The 24,187-nt window shown below is 36.0% G+C and overlaps 1 protein-coding gene across 6 annotated transcripts in view; it reads left to right on the forward strand.

Annotated features, from left to right (window-relative positions):
• Oxr1 (oxidation resistance 1) overlaps positions 1–24,187 on the forward strand; it is a 365,513-nt gene that overhangs the window by 94,596 nt on the left and 246,730 nt on the right. For all 6 annotated transcript variants that reach the window (XM_074069038.1, XM_074069041.1, XM_074069039.1 and 3 more), the window contains exon 2: positions 21,993–22,189. In XM_074069038.1, the coding sequence (XP_073925139.1) occupies positions 21,993–22,189 (197 nt within the window). The remainder of the gene's footprint in view (positions 1–21,992; positions 22,190–24,187) is intronic.

The raw sequence follows: 24,187 nt of genomic DNA on the forward strand, positions 1-24,187 counted from the left end.
CATTGTTAAAACTAGATTTTCCTGGGCAAATTGGGACCTTTGTTCACTCTACTCATAATTCTGTTTTTATGCAGTACAGTATGTACTTCCTGAGTACTGCTGTGTGTAGGACGTGGTGGTACTGTGAGTGTTGAACCAGAGATATGTAAATAGGATTACATTTTCCTTTGACTAGCCCCTTTTTTTTTCACCACCAACCAGCAATGTTCTGCTTTGATATATTTTATTTGTTTTCAGATAAGTAAATATTCCTTGCTTAGAATATTTGAAAACATCCAGTGAAGTAGAACACAAGAATGTGGTCAGTGTCAAGAGGAAGATGAAATGCTATGAGGTGCAGAAGTTCAAGAAAGCTTATCTGATAGAAGGTAGGAAGATGCAGTACTTTAAAAGTGTGCACTGTAGTATGAGCTTTGAGGGATGCTTAGAAGAACTAAAGATGGAAATGTGAGTGGCTGTACCTGGGGCAGTATTCTGGGCTGAAAGGAAGGCTTATTATAGGCTGTCACCTCAGCCTGAAGACAACACTTGATAAGTTAGATTTGGTGTTTTTGACTTCTCTGTAGGAGAGTTGTAAAAGCTAATGTCTTATGATATTATTGATGGCCTTGTGTGAGAAACTGAGGAATACATGCTTGTGTGACTTATTTATTAGTGAACAAATGATTATCCAGCTCTTTTCTGGTCCTGGGTATGTGTCCTTCTGCTTTTTGTACTGAAAACTGTCTCAATCCAGGTTATCATTCATTTCTCTCCAGTCTTTTTAAGTCTGCTGGATTCAGTATGTGAGCTTTGTGCTTTCTACTAATTCTAAATTCAATAGCACAGACTTCCTCTTGTTACCTACTCTTTGGGAGTTTTCTCATCACCAATCTTGCCTACATAACTGCTTGCATGTTCCTTTATTTGCATTCCCTCCCATTCCTGATTTATTTTTGCGGTCTTTCATGAGTGATTTCCCCAGTTTCTTAGTTGATGTTTTATTTTACACCAATTTTAGTACAATTTTCCTATGACTCTCAGACACCTTTTCTCCACACTTTAATCTGAAGTAGAAATCATTTAACCAGTACATACAATTAATGTGGTTACAAATCTTTTCTTTTCAACCCCCAGAAAAAGCTTCTGTGAAATCTGTGGCATTTTACAGGTATGAAAATATTGATAAGCTGGGTGCTGGTGACTCACACCTATAGTCAGCTATCTGGGAGGCAGAGGTTGAGAGGATTGTGGTTCGAGGCTAGCCCAGGCAAATAGTTGAGAGACCCCATCTCCAAAATAAACAGACCAAAATGGAGGTATGGCTCAAGTGGTAGAGCACCTGCTTTGCAAGTGATAAGCCCTATAAATGAAGCTAAAAATGACAAATATACAGAGCTTGATTGCAGTGGCTTTCAGGAGTGTTTAGATCAATGCCTGGCAGACACACTTACAAGTGGTCACCTTTATTATGTTAACTCCACACTTAACAGTGAAAAGCAAAATTTTAAAAGTCAAAAATGGCATAGAATGTTATCTGGTTATATTTTATGAGACACACCAAAATTTCTCTGGGTTTACCCTTATATAGAATTTTTACGGGGTCCCTATGGTAAAATAACCTTTTTAAAAGTTTTTTGTTTCTTTTTTAGAATTAGATAATTAGGTCAAAACAATTGAAAGGTAAACATTTGCTTAGTGTCTATCAGATTTCGAAGTATTTCTTTGATAATTTAAAACTCCTCTGGAGCCTGAGGTCCAGTGAGGTCCAATGAGGCACAGGTTGGAAATTATTGAGAAACTTATTTTGTTCTTACCCTCTGACTATTTAATTCACATACATTTCATAAAATTCTGTGTGCTGTTAATTCATGACTTTCTCCTCTCCGAAGCTTTCTGATCTCTTTAGATAGCGTTAGCTCAGAAAGTTCTCTGAGGAAAACTTCAGAAAAGAAAGCTAAGACTTCAAGTAAAGTGCTGCTTTGTATCTAAAAGCCTCAGAGAATCTGAAGTGAGGTAGGCAGAAAACAGACTGAATTCTCTGATGTGCTCAATGTATCAACTACAGTTGCCCTTAGAACCTGAAAATTGTTCTTTTATGACTCTCTCAGGCTTTTTGACAGGCAGCAGCTACCTGCATAAAGCTGAGTATAAAAGGAATGCCTCATGTTTACTGTTCCTCCCTCCAGGCTCTGGGAGCAGCAGTACAATATTGTCAGCCTACCGTCTTTCAGATCCCTTACAATGTTTTAAGTTCCTGCCTGTAGGTGTTTGGTACCATGTAAAAAAGCTAATTAAGTGTTTGGGAAAAGAAGCACTGCCTCATAGACCTCAAGCTCCCAAGAAAACACTTCAAGTATTATATGTTATATGTATATTAATATGTGTCGATATTAATATGCATTTTGCTATTGATATATGGATATTAATGCTTATGAAATTATGGTGCTGATGCTTTAACAGAATTCACCTGTCCAGATTTCTAAACTAGAGAGGTTTGATTTCTGAAACTCCAGGAGATAGAGCTAAGAGCCTTTACATATGAAATGATGTTAACTTTTTTTCTGAAGTACATCATACATTTTTCTGCATTCTTAAAATCTGTAGTTACATATAGAGAAGTAGTTGAAGTGGGCTTTTGGGCTAACGTGATTATTACATTAGAAAGGAATCTTTCTAAAATGCATTGTAAATGGTTCTGCTTTCTTAAGTGCTAAGGCTGTATCTATGTACACATTTGGTTTGTGAGATGTCTTAGATTAAGCAAGGTTGTCTTATATCACAATTTAGAGAACAGCCATTGTCAGCTACAGAACTGCACTGCTGACACACAGAGCAGAACACACTGGTTCAAATGTGAATCTGTCAATCTGTCCTTCTGTTTTCCCTGCAGGTATGGTCCCATTCTTCCTCCTGTTCATTTCACTGCTCTTCCGTGTCCTCTACTTTTCCACTTCTCTTCTTGTTTTACACTCTCTTTGTTTCCATCATATCCAAGATCATAGTCTTAGGTCACCTAAACCAGACTCCCCTAGGAACTCTGTTTAAAAGGCACTTCCACAAAATCAAACCTCTACAGATGGAGTCCAGAATTAGTAGTGCTAATTAACTACCCATGTGATTCTTATTTTAACTAAAATCTGGGAAAGATCAGACCACACTGAATTTCTCAAATTTTAAAATATACTGTGTCCTCTGTATGTACAGGCGAATGTGCTTCTCTCCCTTCTTGAGACATTACTATCATTCTGACCCTCTATTGTTTCTTTTGGGGACCGAGCGTCTGGTGATTGAATATCAAGGTCATTTCTTAAACCATCTAAATTGATGTTTACAGTCATTATAAGAGAGATGGTTGAAAGAGAAGTGGAGCTGGGAATTAAGGATGGTTTAGTATTATAGTACCACACATCTGTATGAGATAGTGTGAGTTAAAAGTACAATAATACTCTCTGCACCTGGTATCAACTCCATCTCAACAGTTCAGTGTTGACATCATCTTGACTAAGACACCTAACCACTCTGAGCCTCAGTTTTTCATTTATGAAAAGAAGATAATGACACCTACCAATAGTCAGCATGAGAATTATCAGAACATGTTGAAAACATTTAAATCTCTGAAAATAGTAAACACTCTTTGGTTCATATGAGCCTCATTTTGTATATGAGGCAAATGAGGATAGAAGTAGGGGAACATGCTACATGTCATAGCTCATAGCTCATACACTCGAGGACCAAAAGACATCTTCCATCTTCCTTATTCTAGAGACTAACTTTTCCCAACTAGATAGTTTGATACCCTGTAGATGCTTAGAATTCTGAAACATGAGGTCATTGCAGTATTAGGACTTTAGCTATTTTAGGGTGTTTTTTTAGTCCTTAGTGAAAACCTTAAAACTGATTTTATTCTTTATTTTCTGACTAAAAAATGCATTTTCCCCAATTAAAAATTATGCTTGGTGACCTTTTACCACACACAACAGGTGTATACTATGAGGTATGAGATGATCTCTGAAAGACAGGAGTGTGTAAGCCCTAATCCTTCCTTTCATCAGCATTTTGATTTCTGAATGTGTAACTACAGTCAATAGTCACTTCACAAATACTCATGTAACTGAATGAATAAATACTGAGTTCCTGCTATCTACTAATATGCTGTCACTTATAACAGTGCTTTTCAAATATTAATGTGCAGATGAATCACATGGCATCTTATTAAAATGTAAAATCTGGTTCAGTAGATGTATGATGGGCCAGACACTGCATTTCTTAATTTGCCTTTTTGACATCTGCTACTTTGGTGTCATCTGTTAGCAGCAGGTAATACCAGAGCAGCTGGTTCATGAAATAGGTGATTCTTAATGTTCGTTAAAGTTTGAGATGCACTGTGGGTGTCCCATTCCTCTTTTTAATTTTCTTTGTAACACTTTTTGGGGAGTTTGGTTGTATATTTGTTAGTTATATCCCTCAGTAAAATTCAAGTTCTAAGCACGGATAGACATTTCTACCTTGATTATCACCGACAATAGTGCCTGACTCATGTCAATACTCACAGCAGTAAGCTGGAGCTGAAAGCCATTTACCTGTACACCGAATTATCCAGAAATATTTGTGACCCAACAAAAAACTGAAGTAAATACAGGCTTTGGTAACATACATATATCAAATTTAGGTTATAAGTATTGGCAAAATATATCAAATTTATATTATGGGCAAGAACACTAAAAGTTCCTAAAATCAGGCAACATTGGAAATTTCAAGGAAGAAGCAAAAACTGTTTTTGGAAGAAGACAAGCGTTTCTATAAAAATATAGAGAAGGGAAGGAGTGAAGTCCATAGAAATGGAAGGAGGAAATGTAACTTTGAGGGGTTTTCTTAACGTTCGATTTCCCAGAAAGTCTCCAATCAATTATCCAGTTCCCTAGTTTTCCTGACAGAGGAAATTTTTTTCAGTGTCAAATGCAGAAGTTTCTGGAAGTCAGCTTTCCACCTTTGATAAAATTTTAAACTTGCTACAGAGATGATGCTATGTTGCCTGGAGTAGAATAGAAGAAAGAAAACTTTTGAAAAGAGCAGCAGAAAAAGCATTTCCCTTCAGTGTGAGCTGAGAAGATGTTGCAGCTGGTGTTTTCCATCTTCTCTATGCACCATTCTTGTCAGTAGGTCGGTGGGAATTACAAAAAGGAAGCCATTATACTGAAATTTGTTTTATCAAAATAAGATTTAATGTCCTATAGTGACTTATATATCTATTAATTCAAAAAATAATCAGCTACAGTATCAGTTCTAATTATTAACTGATAAGGTAATGGGGCAGACTTTTAAGTAGAAAGTGATATAAAATATCTTTGCCTTTTCCACAATAGATTTATAGGTACTACTAATGCTATTGTAGTCACACAAGGGCCTGAAATTGAATTTCCTACCACAGGATGCTCAGTGTTAGAGTAAGTTAATTAGAGAAAAGTGACGTGCTGGCACACTTCAGCATGGGGAGTAAACTTCATGCCCACTTGAGCCAGTATCTGTCAACTGCACTGATTCAGCATTTAATGCAGGGGATCTTAGTGGGAGATTTCATAAATGCTTTTGATGGTTTAAAGTATACTCTAGATACTTTAACACTGGCTAAATTGACATATTGACTAATTAAAGCCTGACACCTATAATCTTTCTCAATTCATACTGGGATTCAGTTAATGGAGCACTGTGAGTCATTGGTACGTAATCATTGCTCTGCTATGTGACAGGTAATGCTTTTCCATCTACTAGAAAATTTTACACACGTCTGGTTGGCATTTTTTTTTATGTTAGTCTTTGCTTTCCTTGATTTTAGCTCAAAATAAAGAAAAGGTATTAGCTGTGTAATAATAAGAAAGTACTCACAGTAAAAGTTGAGTTACTATAGTCTTATTTATAAAAAATCCTAGTTTACCTGGTAAAAGTTTTATGACTTGATACTCTTGGAAATATTTACTGTGGCTGTAGACACTGTGTCACCACAAATGTGCATTTGATGAATATTGAAGTCTACAATTGAAATACCACATTTGTATTTTGCAACTGATGTTTCAGTTGTGTTGGAATGTGACAGGTAACTAAGCCCTTCCTGGGAAGGGACAGAGCTTCTACAGGAGAAGAGAGAGAGAGAGAGAGTGAGAGAGTGTGTGTGTGTGTGTGTGTGTGTGTGTGTGTGTGTGTGTGTGTTCACCGCATGGCAGAGGGTATATACACTAATATATATATGAAATATATACTGGTAGAGAATGTGGTACCTTATCACTGTTTGATATGAGTTTAGTTTTCATTTGTGACCCATAGTGGCCTACCTTCTCCTCATTTTTATTATTATGCATACTTTCCATGACAAACTCTGGGGTTTGAACTCAGGCCGTCACTTTGCTAGTCAGGGGCTCTCCCACTTGAACCACTCCACCAACCCTGGGTTTTTTTATTTTGGTGGGGTTTTTTTTGTTTGTTTGTTTTAGTTTTGTGTGTGTGAGTGGTGTACACTTTCAGTATTTTTGAGATAGGGTCTTGTGAACTATTTGCCCTCGATGGCTTCTAGTAGTGATCCTCCTGATCTCTGCTTCCTGGATAGTTTAGGATTACAGGTGTGAGCCACTGGCACCTGTGAAGTTGATATTTTTTCAAAGACAAAAATGTGTCATTGTGTCATTAATTTGCCTTATCATCTTATATGGCAAGAACCAACTGATGCAGGTTTTATCTCTAAAGAATGAAGTGATATTTTAAAAGTATACAATGTCCTGTTTTCTGTGACAACTGTAATTTTGCTCAGAATAACTCGTGATTATTTACTACTTTTATTTGAGTTAATGAAAAATATTAGTCTTTATCGAAGACTAGTCAGTGAAAGTCATCCTATATCAGGAAAAATATGCATGTGTTTAATGAAAAATATATTTATTTCAATCTCTTCCCTTTCTTACCCAAACCTTTGTGTAGCATGGTTTCTATTTCTTGTTCCACTTTTTAGGCAGCAAAAATAACAAAATGGATTCTTCCTTGTATATCTATAGAGGTTTTCTCCAAAAAAACTTACAGTTTGTATTTACTATGTTGGAAAGATAAAAACACACACCAATCATTGCCTCCGAAATAGCTATTGCTCTTTACCAGTTGAGTGCATGACAAGAATAATGAATAGGTTTCATAGTTTTCACTCCTTTTCCTTGAATCTTTTTGTGACTGGTAGAATCTTACTCTACATTTCATGTTGGAGAAGAAAAGAAACACAGAATTGTAACTAGCTGATGTCTGTAGAGAAATAAAGTAATATGGGTTGGACTCCAGCAACACCCTTGAAAATTAACTAGGAACATTTGTGGTAGAAAAAAAGAATTGCTCTTCCCTCGAAACTTTTCATTGCTTGTCACTGTCTCTGTAGTGAGTTGCAATTGCAAATCTTGTCTGAATAATAAAGCAGGATCTTTGTTGCTTGTGACACTAGCAAATGCTAAGTATGTAGTCAGTGAGCTTTTATTCACTTACTGTCATGAAAACCCAACGACCTACGAATCCTAACTGACCACTGATGTCTAGTTTCTGGCTGTAGTATGCTACAGATTTTTGTGGTACAAATTGTTGTCTTGGGTAGACTGCTTGAATGAGCTCCTGAGGAATTACCAAAAAGATAAGCATAATCATTAAGAAGAAATAAGAATACTCTATACACAGAAGTGCTGTATTTAAGTTGAATTTTTTTCTATATATATTTAAAAAAATCTCTGCAGGGAAATTTTCATTTTGATAATAGAAAATCCACAATGTTTCCTTCTAGTAACTACAGAATGAGTGTCTGCATGTGTAACAAAATTGCAGTATCATCCAAAACTCTGTCTGAGTGAGTCAGTGAACAAAGCAGGCAAGCTTCTAACTCTTGCATCATTAATGCAGGGGTTGAGAGCCTCAGATAATTCACAAGAAAATACATCACTGATGAATGGTCTGAAGAAAGCACAAACAAAATAGGATGGATGTTGAGAATTAACCACTTGTGATTGAATGATGAGGGAGGTCTTTTTGCATTAAAGCCAGCATAACAAGGAGATAGATAGATGTGCAAATCTTTAGGGAAGATGCATTTCAAGCAGAGGGAACTTCTAGTACAAAGCCTTGGGGCTTGTCCATTTTCTGGAAACAAAAAAGAACATGTGAACAGAACAGAAAGTGTGAGACCAGCGCAGTGGGCAGGGGCCAAATCATTTGGCATCTCACAGGCTGTGGTGAGTGACCTGGAATCTGCTCACAGAGGGGCGATAAGCCCTTAAAAGAGCTGACATAGTCTCGATTATATTTTTAAAAATCACTGTGCTCCTTGTATGGAGAATGAATTGAAGGAGCACAGAAGCAGTAAGAGGCCATGTAGTATCCAAAGGAGAAATAATGATGAACCCATCATTACGTCCTGTGATAACTAGAACACCTTCTCAGGGTTCTTCCTGTTATCTCTGCTCTGATATGTCCCCTGACTCTGAAGAATACAACTCATGTCTGTCTGAATACTTCCTGTTTTAATCAAAAGAAATGAAAGAAGTGCTTGTTCCCCAGCTGTTTCCCATTCTAGGACATAGGACTGTCAATCTTCTTTTCTCTAAATGGACATTATTTTGAAACATCCACATGGTTTTGATCAAATTATATAAGCTTAGATTATTTTTAAGCTCCAGTAAGAATCCTACAGCCTCAAAGATTGACTTAAACTGATTAAGGGAATTTTAGCTGCCGAGAGGTTAAGAGAATATCTAATTTTGTAATCTTCACTGCTTTGGGGTTGAGCTATTACTTGAAAGAAATAATTTATTCACCAAAAAGAAATACTCCATCAGACTGGAACACCATTCTAGAAATTTCTTTTTACAATATACTTAGATACAGAATTCAAAAGCTTTGTATTGGGCTATCAATTTGGGGAGTCTTATCAGGCAGTACAGGCAGGGATAACTTCATAAATGTGCATCCTGTCAGTCTTACAGGGCATGTACTTAGAAGGTCTCCACACTTGGTTTAATGCTCTGTTGCCATTAAATTCTTGATAATATGTCTTAAATTCTTGATAATCTTTTAACATAGGCCTTATAGTTTCATTTTGCACTGAGCACCCTGAATTATATACCTAGTCTTTAATATAGATATTAAATAAATACCTATATTAAATAGATATATTAATATAGATATAATTTTATAATTTTATTTCATAAAATACTAAGAAAATCTCTACCTCTACTACTTTGTCGTATATATAGAGAGATAAGATGAATTAGATTTGAATAAAGGGATTTTCATGAAAGGAAATTCATCTCCTGTAGAATTAGAGAACTGTCAGTCCAGAGGCTCTGAAGAACCTATGTGTAGACAATGCTCATCTGATCTTTACCTATCCATGATGAAATAGGAAGTGAATAATGATGCCCTTAGCTTTTGTAAAGCTAATTTATTTGGTTCAGATGTCTGCTCTTTATTCTAATATTGGATTTATTTTTGTCTAGTGTATCTTTGGTTTTCTATCATGCTGATAATAAGTAGCAGTTTTTTCTTTATTTTTAAAGTACCTTCTGTAAAAGAAAACTACCTCATTTCAGCCCAATGTTTCTGCTTCACCTTTTCTTCTTTTTCTGAATCCCAATTTCACTTTTCTCTTAGTCTAATCATTCTCCGTGGCAATGAGTCACCATCCTGAAATGCCTGTACATAATTTCCTACAGTTGAGTAAAAGGCAATCAGAAAAAAGAAATCCACATGAATATTAGAACATCTTGTTTGTCAGGCACTCTACCACTTAAGCCACTCTGCCAGCCTGGAATATTAGAACGCCTTTCAGGCACATTCAATGTTTGGGACAAGTTACCCCCTTGTAACCACAGAACTTATTAAAAACTTACTACTTTTATTTTTTAAATCTATTCTCTTTTATGTCACAAAATGAAGCATCCATTTTCTTTTGACCTTGATATTCCCAGTACTTAGCATAGGGTATCAGACTCAGTAAACCTCTAATGAATATATAGAAAGCTAATGAAACAGGAGAACAACAAATAAAAGAAACTAGAAATGACCCTGAAGTGGAATGATGTCTCTCTTTTATCACCACCTTCTTTGTCAGTTCCAACCCTTTCTCAGCCAGGCAGAGAAAACCTTAAAAAAGGTTAATTAAGGTGCATCGTATCTGTGACAAGAAGTTAAATTTAGACAACCTTCTCTGTTTCAGCTGAAGCTGAGATGGCACCTGTTACTCCCACCTTTCAAATGAGGCATAAGTAGGCTTGAGAAACTGATGGCCAGAAACCAATTCCAGGACCTTTCGCTGACCACCCACTTTGAACCAATATAAGAGTCTGGAGATGAGAACAGGATTTTCAGAGAGAGATGTTAGTGTCTGGGGGATCCTGTCCTGTCCCTACCTTCCAAGGGCACGGATGAGAGATTCACCTGAAATATGTAAGGGCTTCATAGGAACAACCAGAGAACTTCGTGGAAACCAGGGATTAGACTTTAAGTCAATCCAAAGAAGTAAATAGAAGAAGTGACTACAGCTGCCTGGATAACCTGACCAGGGATTGCAAAGAGCTGCTGTGTGGTCAGTATACTGAAAATGCAGTGGAAAGAGTGCTTGTTTCCTATTGTCAAGAAGTGACCCTAAAAGAGAGAGCTGGTTTAAAGAGTCTTAGGTTTTGTACAAGAGGGCTGTCTTTGGGGAGAGAGAGAATCCCAGCAGAAAGAACATGGAGGTTTATAGTCAGATCCCTAAAGAAGGGGAAGGAGCTTTCCATAACCAGTAGGAAGCGTTGCATTCACCCACAAAGCAGAGACTGCAGGTGTGATATCCCCAACATCCCCAATGGAGGAAGCTGCAAAGAACCATAAAATATCCTACCCAACAAGAGGAGCCAGCTTTATATACCTAAAGAAATGCAGAGTGTTGATGCCAGGATGTAAGATCCTGCAGTCTAGTGATCAACAGGTACAGATGAAAGAATGATGAGATTCAGGCTAAGTGTCTTACAATGAATTGTATTCCTAGACTGGATCACTGGTCTTTTCTTTTTACCATGGTCACAGTAAAGAAGAGCCTGGAACAATACCCTTGAAACTGCAGGGCCATTACCAAGTTTGAGCTCTACAGCAGCTAAGTGTTCATGAGAGGGCTTCATGGCAGTACTTCCTGTGGTATTGTACAAACCAGGTGAATCAATTTGCTTTTCAGATGATGTCAGGCTTTTACTGGCGGTTATTATGTGACTGGCAGGATGCAGTGGTATTAGAAATTCAAATACGAAAAGACAATCCCTGATTTCAAAGCGCTTATATTATATGGACTAAAGGCGATAATTTGTCATTTCCTGTTGTACAGCATACGCTCAAAGAAATACTAGTTTCGTTACTATCACTATAATATTAATAGTTGAACTAGAGTTCCCTATAGACTTAAAAGTCTTCTAATCTACAGTTAACTATAGGTTAGTACTTTTTTTCTATTATCAGATTTTATCTCTTATTCTTTTATGATGATTGATTGAATATGCTCTTTAAAATGAAGTTATGTAGGAATTTTGTCAGTCTTTCATGCAACTAGAAATTAATATATATGTATATATATTTTCCATTGTCATTTTCTTGGCCTTGTTAATGTAATATTTTGCTTCTTTGCATTCAATCTCGATTTGATTTTTCTTCCACTGTAATTTACCACCTGAAGAAGTATGAGGTCTAGAAAATATTGTAGTAAAATTCTTTCCAGCATAATATCAGTAAATCAACACATATTTAATAGGGTCTTCTACCCTAAGCCTATTTTTCAGACCGTGTATTCAACCATAATTTTCAGATTTCAAAATTTGTCTAGGTCATAAATCAGGTGACAGATCTGTTTTCTCACAAGTGTTATGAGTGTTGTGGCTTTCTAACCAATGAGATCTTACAATAATTTCTAGGGAAATATTTCAGATGCTGAGCCAAACTAAGAATGAAAGTTCAGTAAACAGAACCTCGTGTAAGTTTTCTGAAGACAGATGTTGACTCTGTGTGGAAGGGTGATTTATTCATTAATTGACTGATACTGTAATTCATTCATGAGGTATATATTTTTAGTGTGTTTATAATATGCAAGTCACTGTGTTAGGTACATCAAAGATGTGCACTTTCAGCCCCACTGGAGTTCGTCGTGAAATGAGAAAGACAGAATGAAGGGAATATGAACAAGTACACCATTAGACGTTGTGATAAATACAGTGCAAAGGAATAACCTGTGGTAGAGCAGGAGACAGGGCAGGCAGATGAGAAACAACCCACTTAGAACTGTAGGGGATGGTCTTTCTGAGGAGACTTAAAAAATGAGAAACAGTCAGCATCTAAAGAACATTCCAGTCTGAGGTACTAGAATATGCAAAGGCTCTGAGGAGGGAAAGAATTCAGAATATGTGGGAATTCAGAATATGAGGGAAAGAATTCAGAATACTAGTGTGACTAAAATTTGGGCATAAGAGTGACCCAAGATCAGGTAGGAGATGGAGATAAGCAGGATGGTACAGACCATTGAAAGAAGCTTAGAAATTCATTCAACCACACTTGGAAGCCATTCAACTCCTCAAAGCAGAATAGCCTATTTGCTTTCTGCTTTGAAGTTCTTGTTATTGCTGCTATAGCAATAATAGGTAGTAAGAAATAAAAGTCTAACTGGATCCAACGTGGATCCTTTAGTAAGAGTCAAGTCAAGTGTTGACTAGGGAGAAGGCAGTAGAGAAAAAGATCTTGTGGATGAATTAGAAGTGGAGAGTTTTGCAAAGACAGAGTCAAGTGTAACTTCCAGGTTTCTGGCTTGAGTAACCATGTGGGTGGTGCCGCCATTTACAGAGATAGGGAAAACAGTAAAGGAAGGTTAAAGCCCAGGACTTGACAACTTGCTTAGGGACATGGTAAGTTTAAGGTGTGGCACATGTCATGCCAAGAAGCTAGCTGAAAATTTAGGTTTTCCATTCTAGGAAAAGTTTAGACTGGCAATATAAGGGAGGGTTTCTCCATCATATAATTATTTAATCCCAGGGGAATGAATAGAACATCTAGTATGACAGTGAAAAGAGGGAGTCCTAACTTCACACACTCCTAGAATTTCAGAATCTTAAGGATTAAACAGAAACAACAGAAGACCTTTCAAGGAATATTGAAAAGGGGAATATTAGAAGAACGTGTGTGAGAATTTAAGAAGGTTGAATGTTGCAAGATGGAGAGGGGTAGTTAAAAAAAGTTGAGTACTTAGTTATGCCAGTATGTATCATACTTAATGTTTTATATGGAAGAGGTTCTATTGTACTTTCAAAACCTATTGAGGAGAGTACTGTTATTAGAACCATTTTAAAAATAAGGAATATACAAAGACATCACATGATTTGCACCAGTCTTAACTTTTGTGCTACCCTCTTCCACACACATATCTTCTAATTGAAAGATTAAGGAAAACTAAGTCCAAGAAGTAATCTTTTCAGTTGTCCATGTGAAAACCTAAATGAAGTGCTGTGTAAATGTGGTGGTACTAGCAGTATTGAAGAAGGCTGTGCAGGGCATGGAAGCTGAAGCTATATGCTGTGAAGGACAGAAGAAACAGGAAGGGCATGGAGAGAAAGGGGCTTGACAGAATGGAAGATGTTAGCATTTGGTTGAATTCTGATGGGAATTGCTTAGCAGGAAGGGACACATCAGTTACCAGGATGGAGAGCAGATAATCTAAGACTAGAACCTTGAGATTAGCTAATCAGAATCTAAGTATGGCAGTTTTTTTTAAAAAAAAATAATTCCCTTCAGTCTATAATGGAATTAATAATATGCTTGGCATAGTGGTTGCACTCTTGTAATCCCAGTACTCAGGAAGATGAAGCAGGAGACTTTGTTAGTTCCAGGCCAGCCTGAGCTATATAGTGGGATCCTGTCTCAAGAGAAAAAAAATGTAACCAGTGATACAACCTTATATTTAAAAAACCCCACAAAATGTTATTTTCAGTTAAAAACATTTACGATAGCTTAAGGTTATTCTCTTATCTATCAAGAGTGTCATTTAGGTTGAAAAAGTCATGCAATAATGGATTAACCAGAAAGATGTTCTCTATCTAATTCCTGAATTAATAAATAAAACACCTATATTTTTCTATACCTTCCTTTCCTGTTTTTTATAGGCATTTCTTTGGGGGAAATTAAGATGAGAGATTTTTGTGTTATGTTGTCATTTTATCTAGAAACCATTGGGCTTGGCCCAAATTATTATTACCTGCAGAAGCAATCTTGATTAAGTTTGTAGTTGCCTTATGTTGTACATAAGCAAAACTACATTTTAATCAGCTAGTCCGTATGCTCTATCCAAGAGTTTGTAAACAGGCTCTGTTAAAAATAGATTCCCTTAATCAGCAATGTTGGATGAAAGCCCAAAGTCTTAAAATAGTCATATGTATTCTGATTTCTTCTTCATAAATGAATAAACAAAGTGCAATTGATGTGGCAGTAGCATGGTACAAATCATTTCATCAAAGTAATGAAATCAAATTTTGGCTCTGAGACTTGCTGAAGAGGACCGTTTAACATTGACAAGAATTTGACTTCTAGATCCTTCAAACTCTAGTCTTTGACTTATATAATCCGCTTCCACTTTCAAGCTTTTCCAGTTGAAAGACTGTAGTTCCAAGGCAAAATTGAAATGAATTGTATGTTTGTGTAATTTCAAAGTAAATGCATTCAATAAAATGGTACAATCAGTGAGTACCTGGAAGGGGAGACTCATAAAAATTTTGCTGCTATTAACTTAGTGCTTCAAAACTTTATAATTGAAAGATGATGTGCAAAATTCTTAATAATTTTTCCAAGAACATATAGTCCATGCTTCTAGTGAATACAATTAAAATATCCCATTGTTAGGTTATTAAAAGCAATAGTCTTGAATTTGAACCCAGATGTTTGGTTCTAGAGTCCTTGCTCTTTTTATCCTACCATACCATTAGTAAAATTTTATGCAGAAGGTTATCAATGTATAAAGCTGCAAAGTGTTTATTTGGGCATTACAAAATGGGACTTAGAGAATTGAGAAATTACTTAATTTATCACCATATTAATGATGAAACTAAACAATTCCCTTCTAACCAAACTGCAACGCACATGCTAATAAAGGTTGAGGAAAGGCTGTGTTATGTGTGTGCATTAAAGCAATCATTGTACTGGCTATGAAGAATCCAAAGTTTCACTTATATAGTTTGTCTTTATGGTGTTTTATATAGGGACTTGCTTTCATTTTTGCATTATTTCTTTCACTTTTGTGTTTTGCTATGGTGACACCATTTATTCATTTAGCTGTTTCTTTATTAAGGGCCTACTATATCCAAGCACTCTGCTCTGTCTTGGGATAAAAAGTTGAAGGCCAGAATTTTCATGAATATACTAGTTAAGTTCATCTAGTGGTGAGGACCCCTAATAGAAAATGCTTCTCCTGTCTACCTCTTTTCTAAGTATTGGGATATTAATAAATCAGCTGGTAGACTTAGAGGACTTGGATATCTTCTTCATGAAAGGTCAGTTAAGAAACGATAACTTTTATTTTAGGGTTTATTGAACTCTGGAATGACTGAATTGTTTTAGAACTCAATTTGTACATTTATAGCACAATAACAATGACTCCATGTATGATTCTATACAATTCTTATGATTTATTCTGACCTTCCCTTTCAGAGTTAAATTCAGTTGCATCTAGTGGGAAAATTTCTTGGCTTTGCTAGAATTTCTAGAAAACTTCCTATATAGCATAGCATTTGTGACATAATTCTTGAATTTTCTATTCTCTAAATTTCTAAGACACAGGAAAACATGAACTTCTACAAATGAGTACATGGTTAGAAGTCTGTTCATATAACAAGTTATCTAGTTTTAGTGCTCCAGTAACTATTCCAATACCAATTTCCATTCCAAAAGACACTTCTGTTTAAGCATCTTGCATTGGTTTGGAATTGCAAGATGAAAAATATATAACTCCTGATTCTCTACTAATGAAAGTTTCCATCTCAGTCCTCCTTTGGTGCATACATAGAATAATATGGAAACTGCAATCATAGAATAGGATGAGCTAGGCCTTTTCTATACCCCTGCGGATTGTTTTCTTGTTTTAGTGCATGAGTTTCCAATCTATCATTTCTTCTGTGGTTGAACTTCTGACTATGATTGCTTTTGCTGATTTTGTGGTTTGTTTTTAGCTGCTGATTTTTTTAGTCAGATTGTATAGCAGGGGTAACAAAAGCCCTTAATTTTGCAATGTGAAAAAATTTTAAGCATTTGCTCCCTAAAGCTCTTTTTGAGTGACTTGAGACTTCTGCAGCAGTCACAGTATTCAACTTGGAAAACCTGCATCATCAGCAGCTTTACTACTTTAAATAATGTCCTTACATTAGCTCTTTTAGGAAGCTAGGAGACAGCTTCTCTAACAGTAATGAGATGTGCAAACCACAGATGTTTTTTTTGCTGGAAGTTACTGGAAAGGACGACAGTATTGGACTTTTTGGGTACAGTCACTTACACACATCCAGATAGATATATATGGGCATCGGTATACTGTACAAGGAATGAGTAGTGTAGCTTCTACCACTACTATAGACATCTGTGGAATTTTACAAACTGTTTTCACAGCAATTACCACAATTTATGCTAACAATAGCTTTCTTAGGTAAAGCAAGCTGATAGCATGAATACCGTTATTATGGGTAAGACAGAAGCAGCTTGTCCAAGACCTTGGCCAAAGTCTACTGGGTTATAAGAGCTGAAATTCTTCTCTATCTCTGTGTTCCAAAATGTAACATTTAGGTATAAATGGTCTGGTTGGATTCTAGCATCATTAATTTTTATTCCCACCACTTTCTGTAAACCTAAGTTGGTCCCTCTGCAAATAGGAAATAGAATACCTAAATCATAGGTTTGTTGTGATCAATAAATTAAATGATGTAGTTATAGCATGTAGCCTTGTAGCTGATACGTCATAAGTGGTTAATGACTATTCACGTTTGCTTGCTTTTTCTTTAAGCAAAACATTATATAATACCTATTATATGCCAAATATTCTTCCATATGCTTTTGCAAATATTAATTTTATTCTCATGTAAGTTTTATAACACAGGTATTATTAATATCTTCTTTTTGTAGATGAGAAAATTGAGGCAAGGATAGCTTAGTAAGAACTTCCAAGACTATACAGATAGTAAATGAAAGAGTAGGGATTCAGTTCCTACTCTTAGTGTGGCCCATGTCTATAGTCTTAACCACTATATTGTTATTCTCAAGATACACAGTCAAATATGAGGAAATGTGGTTTTTTGCATGCTAATGTCACAACCACCTTAAGTTCCTAAATCTTAGGAACTATCACATTGCTTTATAGCAGATTTTCTCCGTGGTTTCTACTATTACCACTGTTAGCTTTGGATAATAGTAAGTGGATAGTTAAGATTCATTTTTTTTTCCCACATAACTACAGAACTCAGGAACATATCTAATTAGTTGTAATGCAGACATGATTTGAATTCCAGTTGATGGGAGAGGTAATTGTTCTCAATAAATGAAAATATTGTTTTCTTCTGCATTTAAGGCATGTTAGGATGCAGTTTAGGTTCAAGGTAAAGGTTATTATGCAGTATTTAGGCAAGATAACAAAACCACTAAAAGATGCAGAACATAACAGATAAAGAAAATTGAAAAGCATTGCTTGGTTATTCTCAAAAGCTAGATGATAAAAGGATGAAGACAGTTAGAAGCTAAAAAGCCCACCATGTGAGAAGAAAAGGGAAGATAAGACCAAGACAATTGGAAGAAAGTTTCAGTTTGAGAGCCATCAAAATAAAGTGTTGACCAGATATTGGGGAGGACTCCTCTGTGATGGACAGTGCAACAAGCATCCAGTCACTATTGGCTCTAGCCCTGAGGTGTTAAGCCAAAAGATGCATGTGTTCTACTCAAAAAGTGATTCAATAAATGAGTGCAAGAGTTATAGTGGTCAAATAAAGTAGAAATAAATTGTGCAAGGATAACATTTAGCTGATTAATAAGAGAGACATTTGGTTTAAATTATTTACTATGGGAACTTTTCTACCAGTTCTTTTTCTCTCTGGTTCCCATTTCATCCTTAGCTTATCAGGCTTGTCCTGCTCCTTGAGAGCAGGAAAATGGGCTTGAACTATGTTTTGACAAAGTAAGAAAGTCAAAGCTCTCCTCATACTTCTTTTCCAGTTCTTGTTCTTTTTCCTCATGGTTCCCTGATTTCTACCTCTGTTTCTGAGTTTGCTGTCTTAGATTGTTACCAGTGGATGAGGTGTTCCAGATGCTCTTTGATTGTTGACTACAGTGTCTAAGATTTGGATGCTGCCCCAGGTGCAGCAAAAGAACTGTGCAGCAGAGAAGTACCCTCCATATGGAGGACATAGAGCTATTCTAATTGTTGTTCTGGGTGTAGGCCATTAGGTCAATCTTTGCTCCATCAGGGGTTTTATGATTTTGCTTTATGAAAAGGAAGTAGAATGCTATAGCCCAGGTCATTTACTTGTTCCTGCTCATGTCTACCTAGTTGCTTATGCTAACAAGGTCAACTCTTTATAGAACACACACAACACACACAAACACACACACACACACACACACACACACTCTTAAGTGAATTGTATGATGTGTTTGCTTTCTGAAAAATCTTGGCACTATCACAGGAGAAATGTCACATTATGTTTTCCTCCATTCCTTCCCCCAAATTCACACTTCAGAATGAGTGAGGCCTCTTACCATGTACAGTACAGATCCTGCAGGTTGCTGTTTACCTAATATCCTAACACCATGCACAAACAAAGGAGCTTGACAAGATGGTATAATTTCCTCAGCAACTCTGGGAAATTTATTATTTTTTTTGAGCATGGGAAATTTAAAGAATGAAATTCTACATACTCATGAAGAGATTGGGACTTGCATTAATGAATGCTTCCTGTGTAGGTGCTATGCTGGGTGCTTTCACATAGGAAGTTTTATCTATTTTATCTTCTTGGTATGTTTTATAGGTTAGAAAACAGTTTTAGAAAAGTGTTTCAACATTGTTACCATGCTAAAGGAAGGAATTGGAATACCTGGACAGAGGAGTAGGGTAGTTCTTTTCTGTTCAAAAGTTGAACACGAGAAAGCAATATTATAAAATACCAGACAGTCTGCTTATAGGAGCCAGGCCAAGAGGGATGGTTTTGTGTTCTCCATCCAAGACAGTGGCAGTCATTTTCTATTGGAAATACAAAACAGTTTAAACAAAGATCCTCCTTTCAGTGCCTACTGATTATTTTTGTCTCCTTTTGTAATATTCATTTATTGTCAAAGAATGTTTTATCTCATGAACACCTACATATTCCATTATGCTATATTTACATTTGTTTAACACATTTAATTAAGAACATCATTTAAAATTTATAAAGACTTCCCTGTTCATGAGATTTGGAAATTGAAGGTAGCATTTAGTAGGTTTCCTTGTCAACCACAATAGTCATTTTTAGAATTGTTAGGGAGTAATTCAATTACCCACACAGTTCTGCTTTCTAAGAATGTGCAAACGAAGTCTTAAGAAAGCCAGAAACCCTACTAGTAATGCTCTGGATTTTAACCAAAATAACAAAACATGTTACTCTTCAAGTTTTAGTTTAGTGGGGAAGGGGAGGGAGAAGGAAAATAACAAAGTGTTGTTTTCTGCTTCCTTTGGCCTATTGGAGTCTAGCACTATGGCCTTTGCTTATTCCAAGGAGGCTACAGACACTTAAGACATTTTGAAGTAATATAGAACCCCATCCACTACAGTGTCTAGACTTTAAAATATAAGCTATAACCTGATTTGTTCTATGTTGGTTTATTTATTTGCTTGCTCTTTGTCTCCCTCCGTGGGAGTAAGAACTCCCTGATGGCAGGTGTTATGTCTGTTTTGTTCCCTGTGTATCCTTGATGTCCCAAAAAGGATGTGGTGCAGAATAGCTATTCAAGGTATGAATGAACAATCCATTTCAGCTCTTGAAAAACAGGAGAATGGGGATGAGAAATAGCCACCCCCAGTGGGAAAAAGATCCTTCATGAGATTTCACTCTACTCTGTTGGGTTTTGGGAAGCTGGAAGACCAAGAGCTTCACCCTATTTATTCTTACAACCACTTTCTTGTGCCGTTAGCCTTTCAGTAACTATATATAACCTTCATTGTAAGTAAGCTTAATGGAAATGATCTTTTGAAGCATAACATATACCTAGACAAAAACATAACTCAAATTTTCACAAAGGAAATACATCCTGGTACCCCATGCCCAGATCAGGAAACAAAACATCAATAAAATCCATATCTTCAAGTTATCATCAACATAGCAACTCCTCAATAATTACCTTGCCCATATTTTAATACCTTCTATAATTTTGCTTAAATTTGAACTTCATATAATTAAAATTATTCTATGTGCTCTTTTATGCCTGCTTCTTTTGCTTAAAATTATTTCATGGAAACCATCTATGTTGTTCCAGTAGTTATAGTTCTTCATTTTCATTGCTGTATAAAATTCTATTCTATAGGTGATAGATATTTGGGTTGTTTTCAGTTTTTGTTCATTATAAATAGTGATGACATTAACATTTGAGAAAATGACTTTTAGGGCACAGGTAAGGATATATGCCTTGAACTCTAGTAGGTATTTCCAGACATTTTTCCAAAGTAGGCTTACTGGCATACCTTCTCCCCAGCAGTGTAGGGGAATTCCAGTTGCTCTTCATCACCATGGTATCATGTGTTTTACATGTTAACCATTCTGGTGGGTGTGTTATGAGTGCAGTGTAACTTTAATTTTCATTTCTCATTAATAATTTTATTGAGCACTTAAAATATACCTGTTAGCCCTTTGAGCAAAGTGAGTCTATTTGCATGAATATAAAAGTAGATAATATAGATGATACATGGATAAGGTAGTGATCATGTAGGTGATAATTAAATGGCTAAAATTTAGTACACTGGTTTCAGTAATGAAATTTTACTAATTGATGAGTTGTATTCCCCTTAGAAGGGTTTTGCTCTGGTAATTTTAACTCAATAGAAGCTTACTGAAAATTAATAGGAATTACTCCCTGTCATAGGAAGCCTTCTAGAGGCCACATTTAAACTGGGTCTAGAAGTTTATCTGACAGTAGTGTAGGAAGTGGATGCCAAGGTGGAGGTGTGAAAATGTACAAAACTTTTAGGAAACTGCAAATGTTCAGGTATTATAATAAATTGTAAAGACAATTGCCACTTGTTTTCTATAGGGAATTAAGGCTTAAAACTGACAAAATTGGACTGGAGGTATGGCTGAAGTGGTAGAGCACCTGTTTTGTAAGCACGAAGTTCAGTTCAAAACCAAGTCCCAATGCCCCCCAAAATGACGAGGCTCACCTCTAACTCACAGTCTTCCTGCCTCTGCCTCCAAAATAGCTGGGATTACAAGCATGCACCATTACATCTAGCTGTAATTATTTTTCAACTAATGTTTTACTCTAGTATTAAAAATATTCCTTCCATAGCTAAATACAGTTGTCAAAAGTATTGGTTTTTTAAAAAGATTGGAACAGGATCTTGCTAGGTAGCCCAGGGTGGCTTTGAACTTGCCATTCTCCTGCCTCAGTAGAGTGCCTGGCTCAAATGCATTATCTTTGTCCCACACCACATTTTAGTTTGCTATTTGAAAAGTAAAAGGCCTTCATCACTTTATATTTTCATACATTTTAATAAGAACTTTCCAAATCTTAGGCAGAAAAATTTTCTCAACTAGTTTCAAAAACTGTTTGAATAATTTATCTTAAAATATTATAGGGAAGGTCTATAATTTCTGAATAGACCTGGTTCTGTTTCAAGGCCAAATATACCTCTTTTCTTGAAAAACAGTTTATGATGGTGATAAAACTGTAATAAATGACTCGAGTCAAAATTCATGGTATGTTCTGTTCTTTATCTGTAGGTTGAAGAAAAAGTCCCAGTCAGTGGACATTACTGTTCCAGGGTTCAATCCTTTGGCTGGTGCAGGAAAGCAAACAACACAAGCCAGTAAGCCTCCTGCACCTAAGACCCCCATCATAGAAGAAGAGCAGAACAATGCAGCAAACATCCAGAAGCATCCTTCCCGGAGGAGTGAACTGAAGAGGTTCTACACCATTGGTGAGTGCCAGGCATTCTATGCAAGCGAATTGATGAAGTTTACCTACACAGCATTGGGCATTTGTAAATCTGCTTAATTAAATGGCCACTTGTTATGTAATGCATGTTTCTTTCTGATGGCTTAGACATTTTTTTACATGGTCTGAACAGGAAGATGGAAAAGTACTGAGAACTTTCAGTTAAGAAAGCCCAAGGGGAATAAATTTATAATTAGATTTTCTAATTTTTTTGAGCCTATGTGTTACTATTTTCATTTTAGGCGTTCTTTAGCCAGCACCATTCTTGCATTGTTTTGTTCTTTTCATTTTCCCTTCAGGTTCCCAAGTCTCTGACCTTGTTCTGTCAGGTTGTAAAGACAGTGGTTGATGTCTGCCTGTAACTAACAAAGCCTTAGTTACATTCTGGGAAGGACAAATTAATTGTGGGTCTGTTTTGGCTTGGGACATTGCTTAACTTTGGAGAGACTGAATCCAGGACTCCTCCATGATATCATAGTAAGTGATGAGTAGGATGTTGCAGGCATTATGTCTCTTTTTACCCAGATAGAATAATACCCTGTAATTTTGCACTTCATTGGTCCATTGTAAGTAATCAGACTAAACAAGTTGAGTTATAATTTTTGTGTACCTATATTTATCCAGCTCATCTTTGGCCAAGTGATTTTAACAACAACAATTTTCAGTGTCTTAGGTCTATTTGAGAGAAAAGTTATTAAAGACATCATACATGGTAGATGAGGATGAGTAGGTGAGATAAAGCCACCATGTCAGAAGACAGCTGCTTTGACCTTGTGTATTACTTCATTTTCGAGGAATTCAGTCACATGTAAAAGTCTTAACAGTAAAGACTGTGGCTTGATATCAAAGAGGTCGTGCTTCCTCTGGCATCTGCTACCCCTTCACTGTCATGCTAATACAACATGCTTGTTTAAAAATGATCAAATCTTTTTTCAAGTATTTTAGTATCCATATCTAGAAATAAAAATAAAGACCAGGTTTCTAGTTCTGATTCTCACACCATTTTCAGTGTGACTTTGTCAGGTCATTTTCTGATGTCTTTGGATTCAATTGCTTCCTTTAAACTTTAAGGAAGTTTAAGTCTGGTGTTATTTCAGAATTTGGCTTGTTTGTCTTCTTCTTATACCCACTCTTAGTCTTCCTCTTTCCAGATTAAGATTTTCAAGTCTTATTTTTCAACAGGCAACAAGCTTAGGCCCATTGAGGATGTCCATAGTAAGTTAATGATGATTGATGTAACACAGTGTAGACAGGTACATATTTCCATCTTTAGAATTTATGACAGCATAGTTCTGAAAATCAATCAACTAGAAAGGCCCATGAAGTTCACATTACTGTCTACTGGCCAGTGTCCTCTCCTTCTACCCTTAAATATGCCTACTATCTTCTAGGGGTTTTGTGGTTTATTAACTGACTACAAAGGGGTAGTATTTTGCCTTTAGAAAATAAAATTTATACACAAACCCAATATTTCTTACAAATGAGAAAATAATGGAGAAATACTGACCAATATGATTACAGTGAATAAAGAATTCTGCCTAGAAAATAGAAGTTCAAAATGTGTTTGGTTTGCAGAAAGATGAACTATCAATTATTTCAAATAGCACCACCATCAGCAAATTTTTAAATAATTTAATTTGCAACAGTTTGACTCACAATCAATGTCAATAGCATGTCTACAATGTTAAAAAGAGACACTTGGATTGTCAAAGTTACAATGTCTCAGTAATCCTAGTACTTTGGACCTGTATATATTATTTTCAGTGTTGAACTATAAGCAACCATTAGTTGAAAGCTCATTTCACAAAACAAATCTACTTCAGCTAGCTCTTCATAAAACTATTGTTAATAAACAACAAGCAAACAATTCCATGTATTGGTAATTTCATATACCAGGGACATGTTAAGTCCCTGTTTTTTATCTTAATTCATCTTCAAAAGGACTCTGAGAGGTTAGAGTTATTCTCTGTTTTTATAGATG

This window comes from Castor canadensis, chromosome 3, assembly GCF_047511655.1.
Source record: "Castor canadensis chromosome 3, mCasCan1.hap1v2, whole genome shotgun sequence".
Classification (NCBI taxonomy): domain Eukaryota; kingdom Metazoa; phylum Chordata; class Mammalia; order Rodentia; family Castoridae; genus Castor; species Castor canadensis.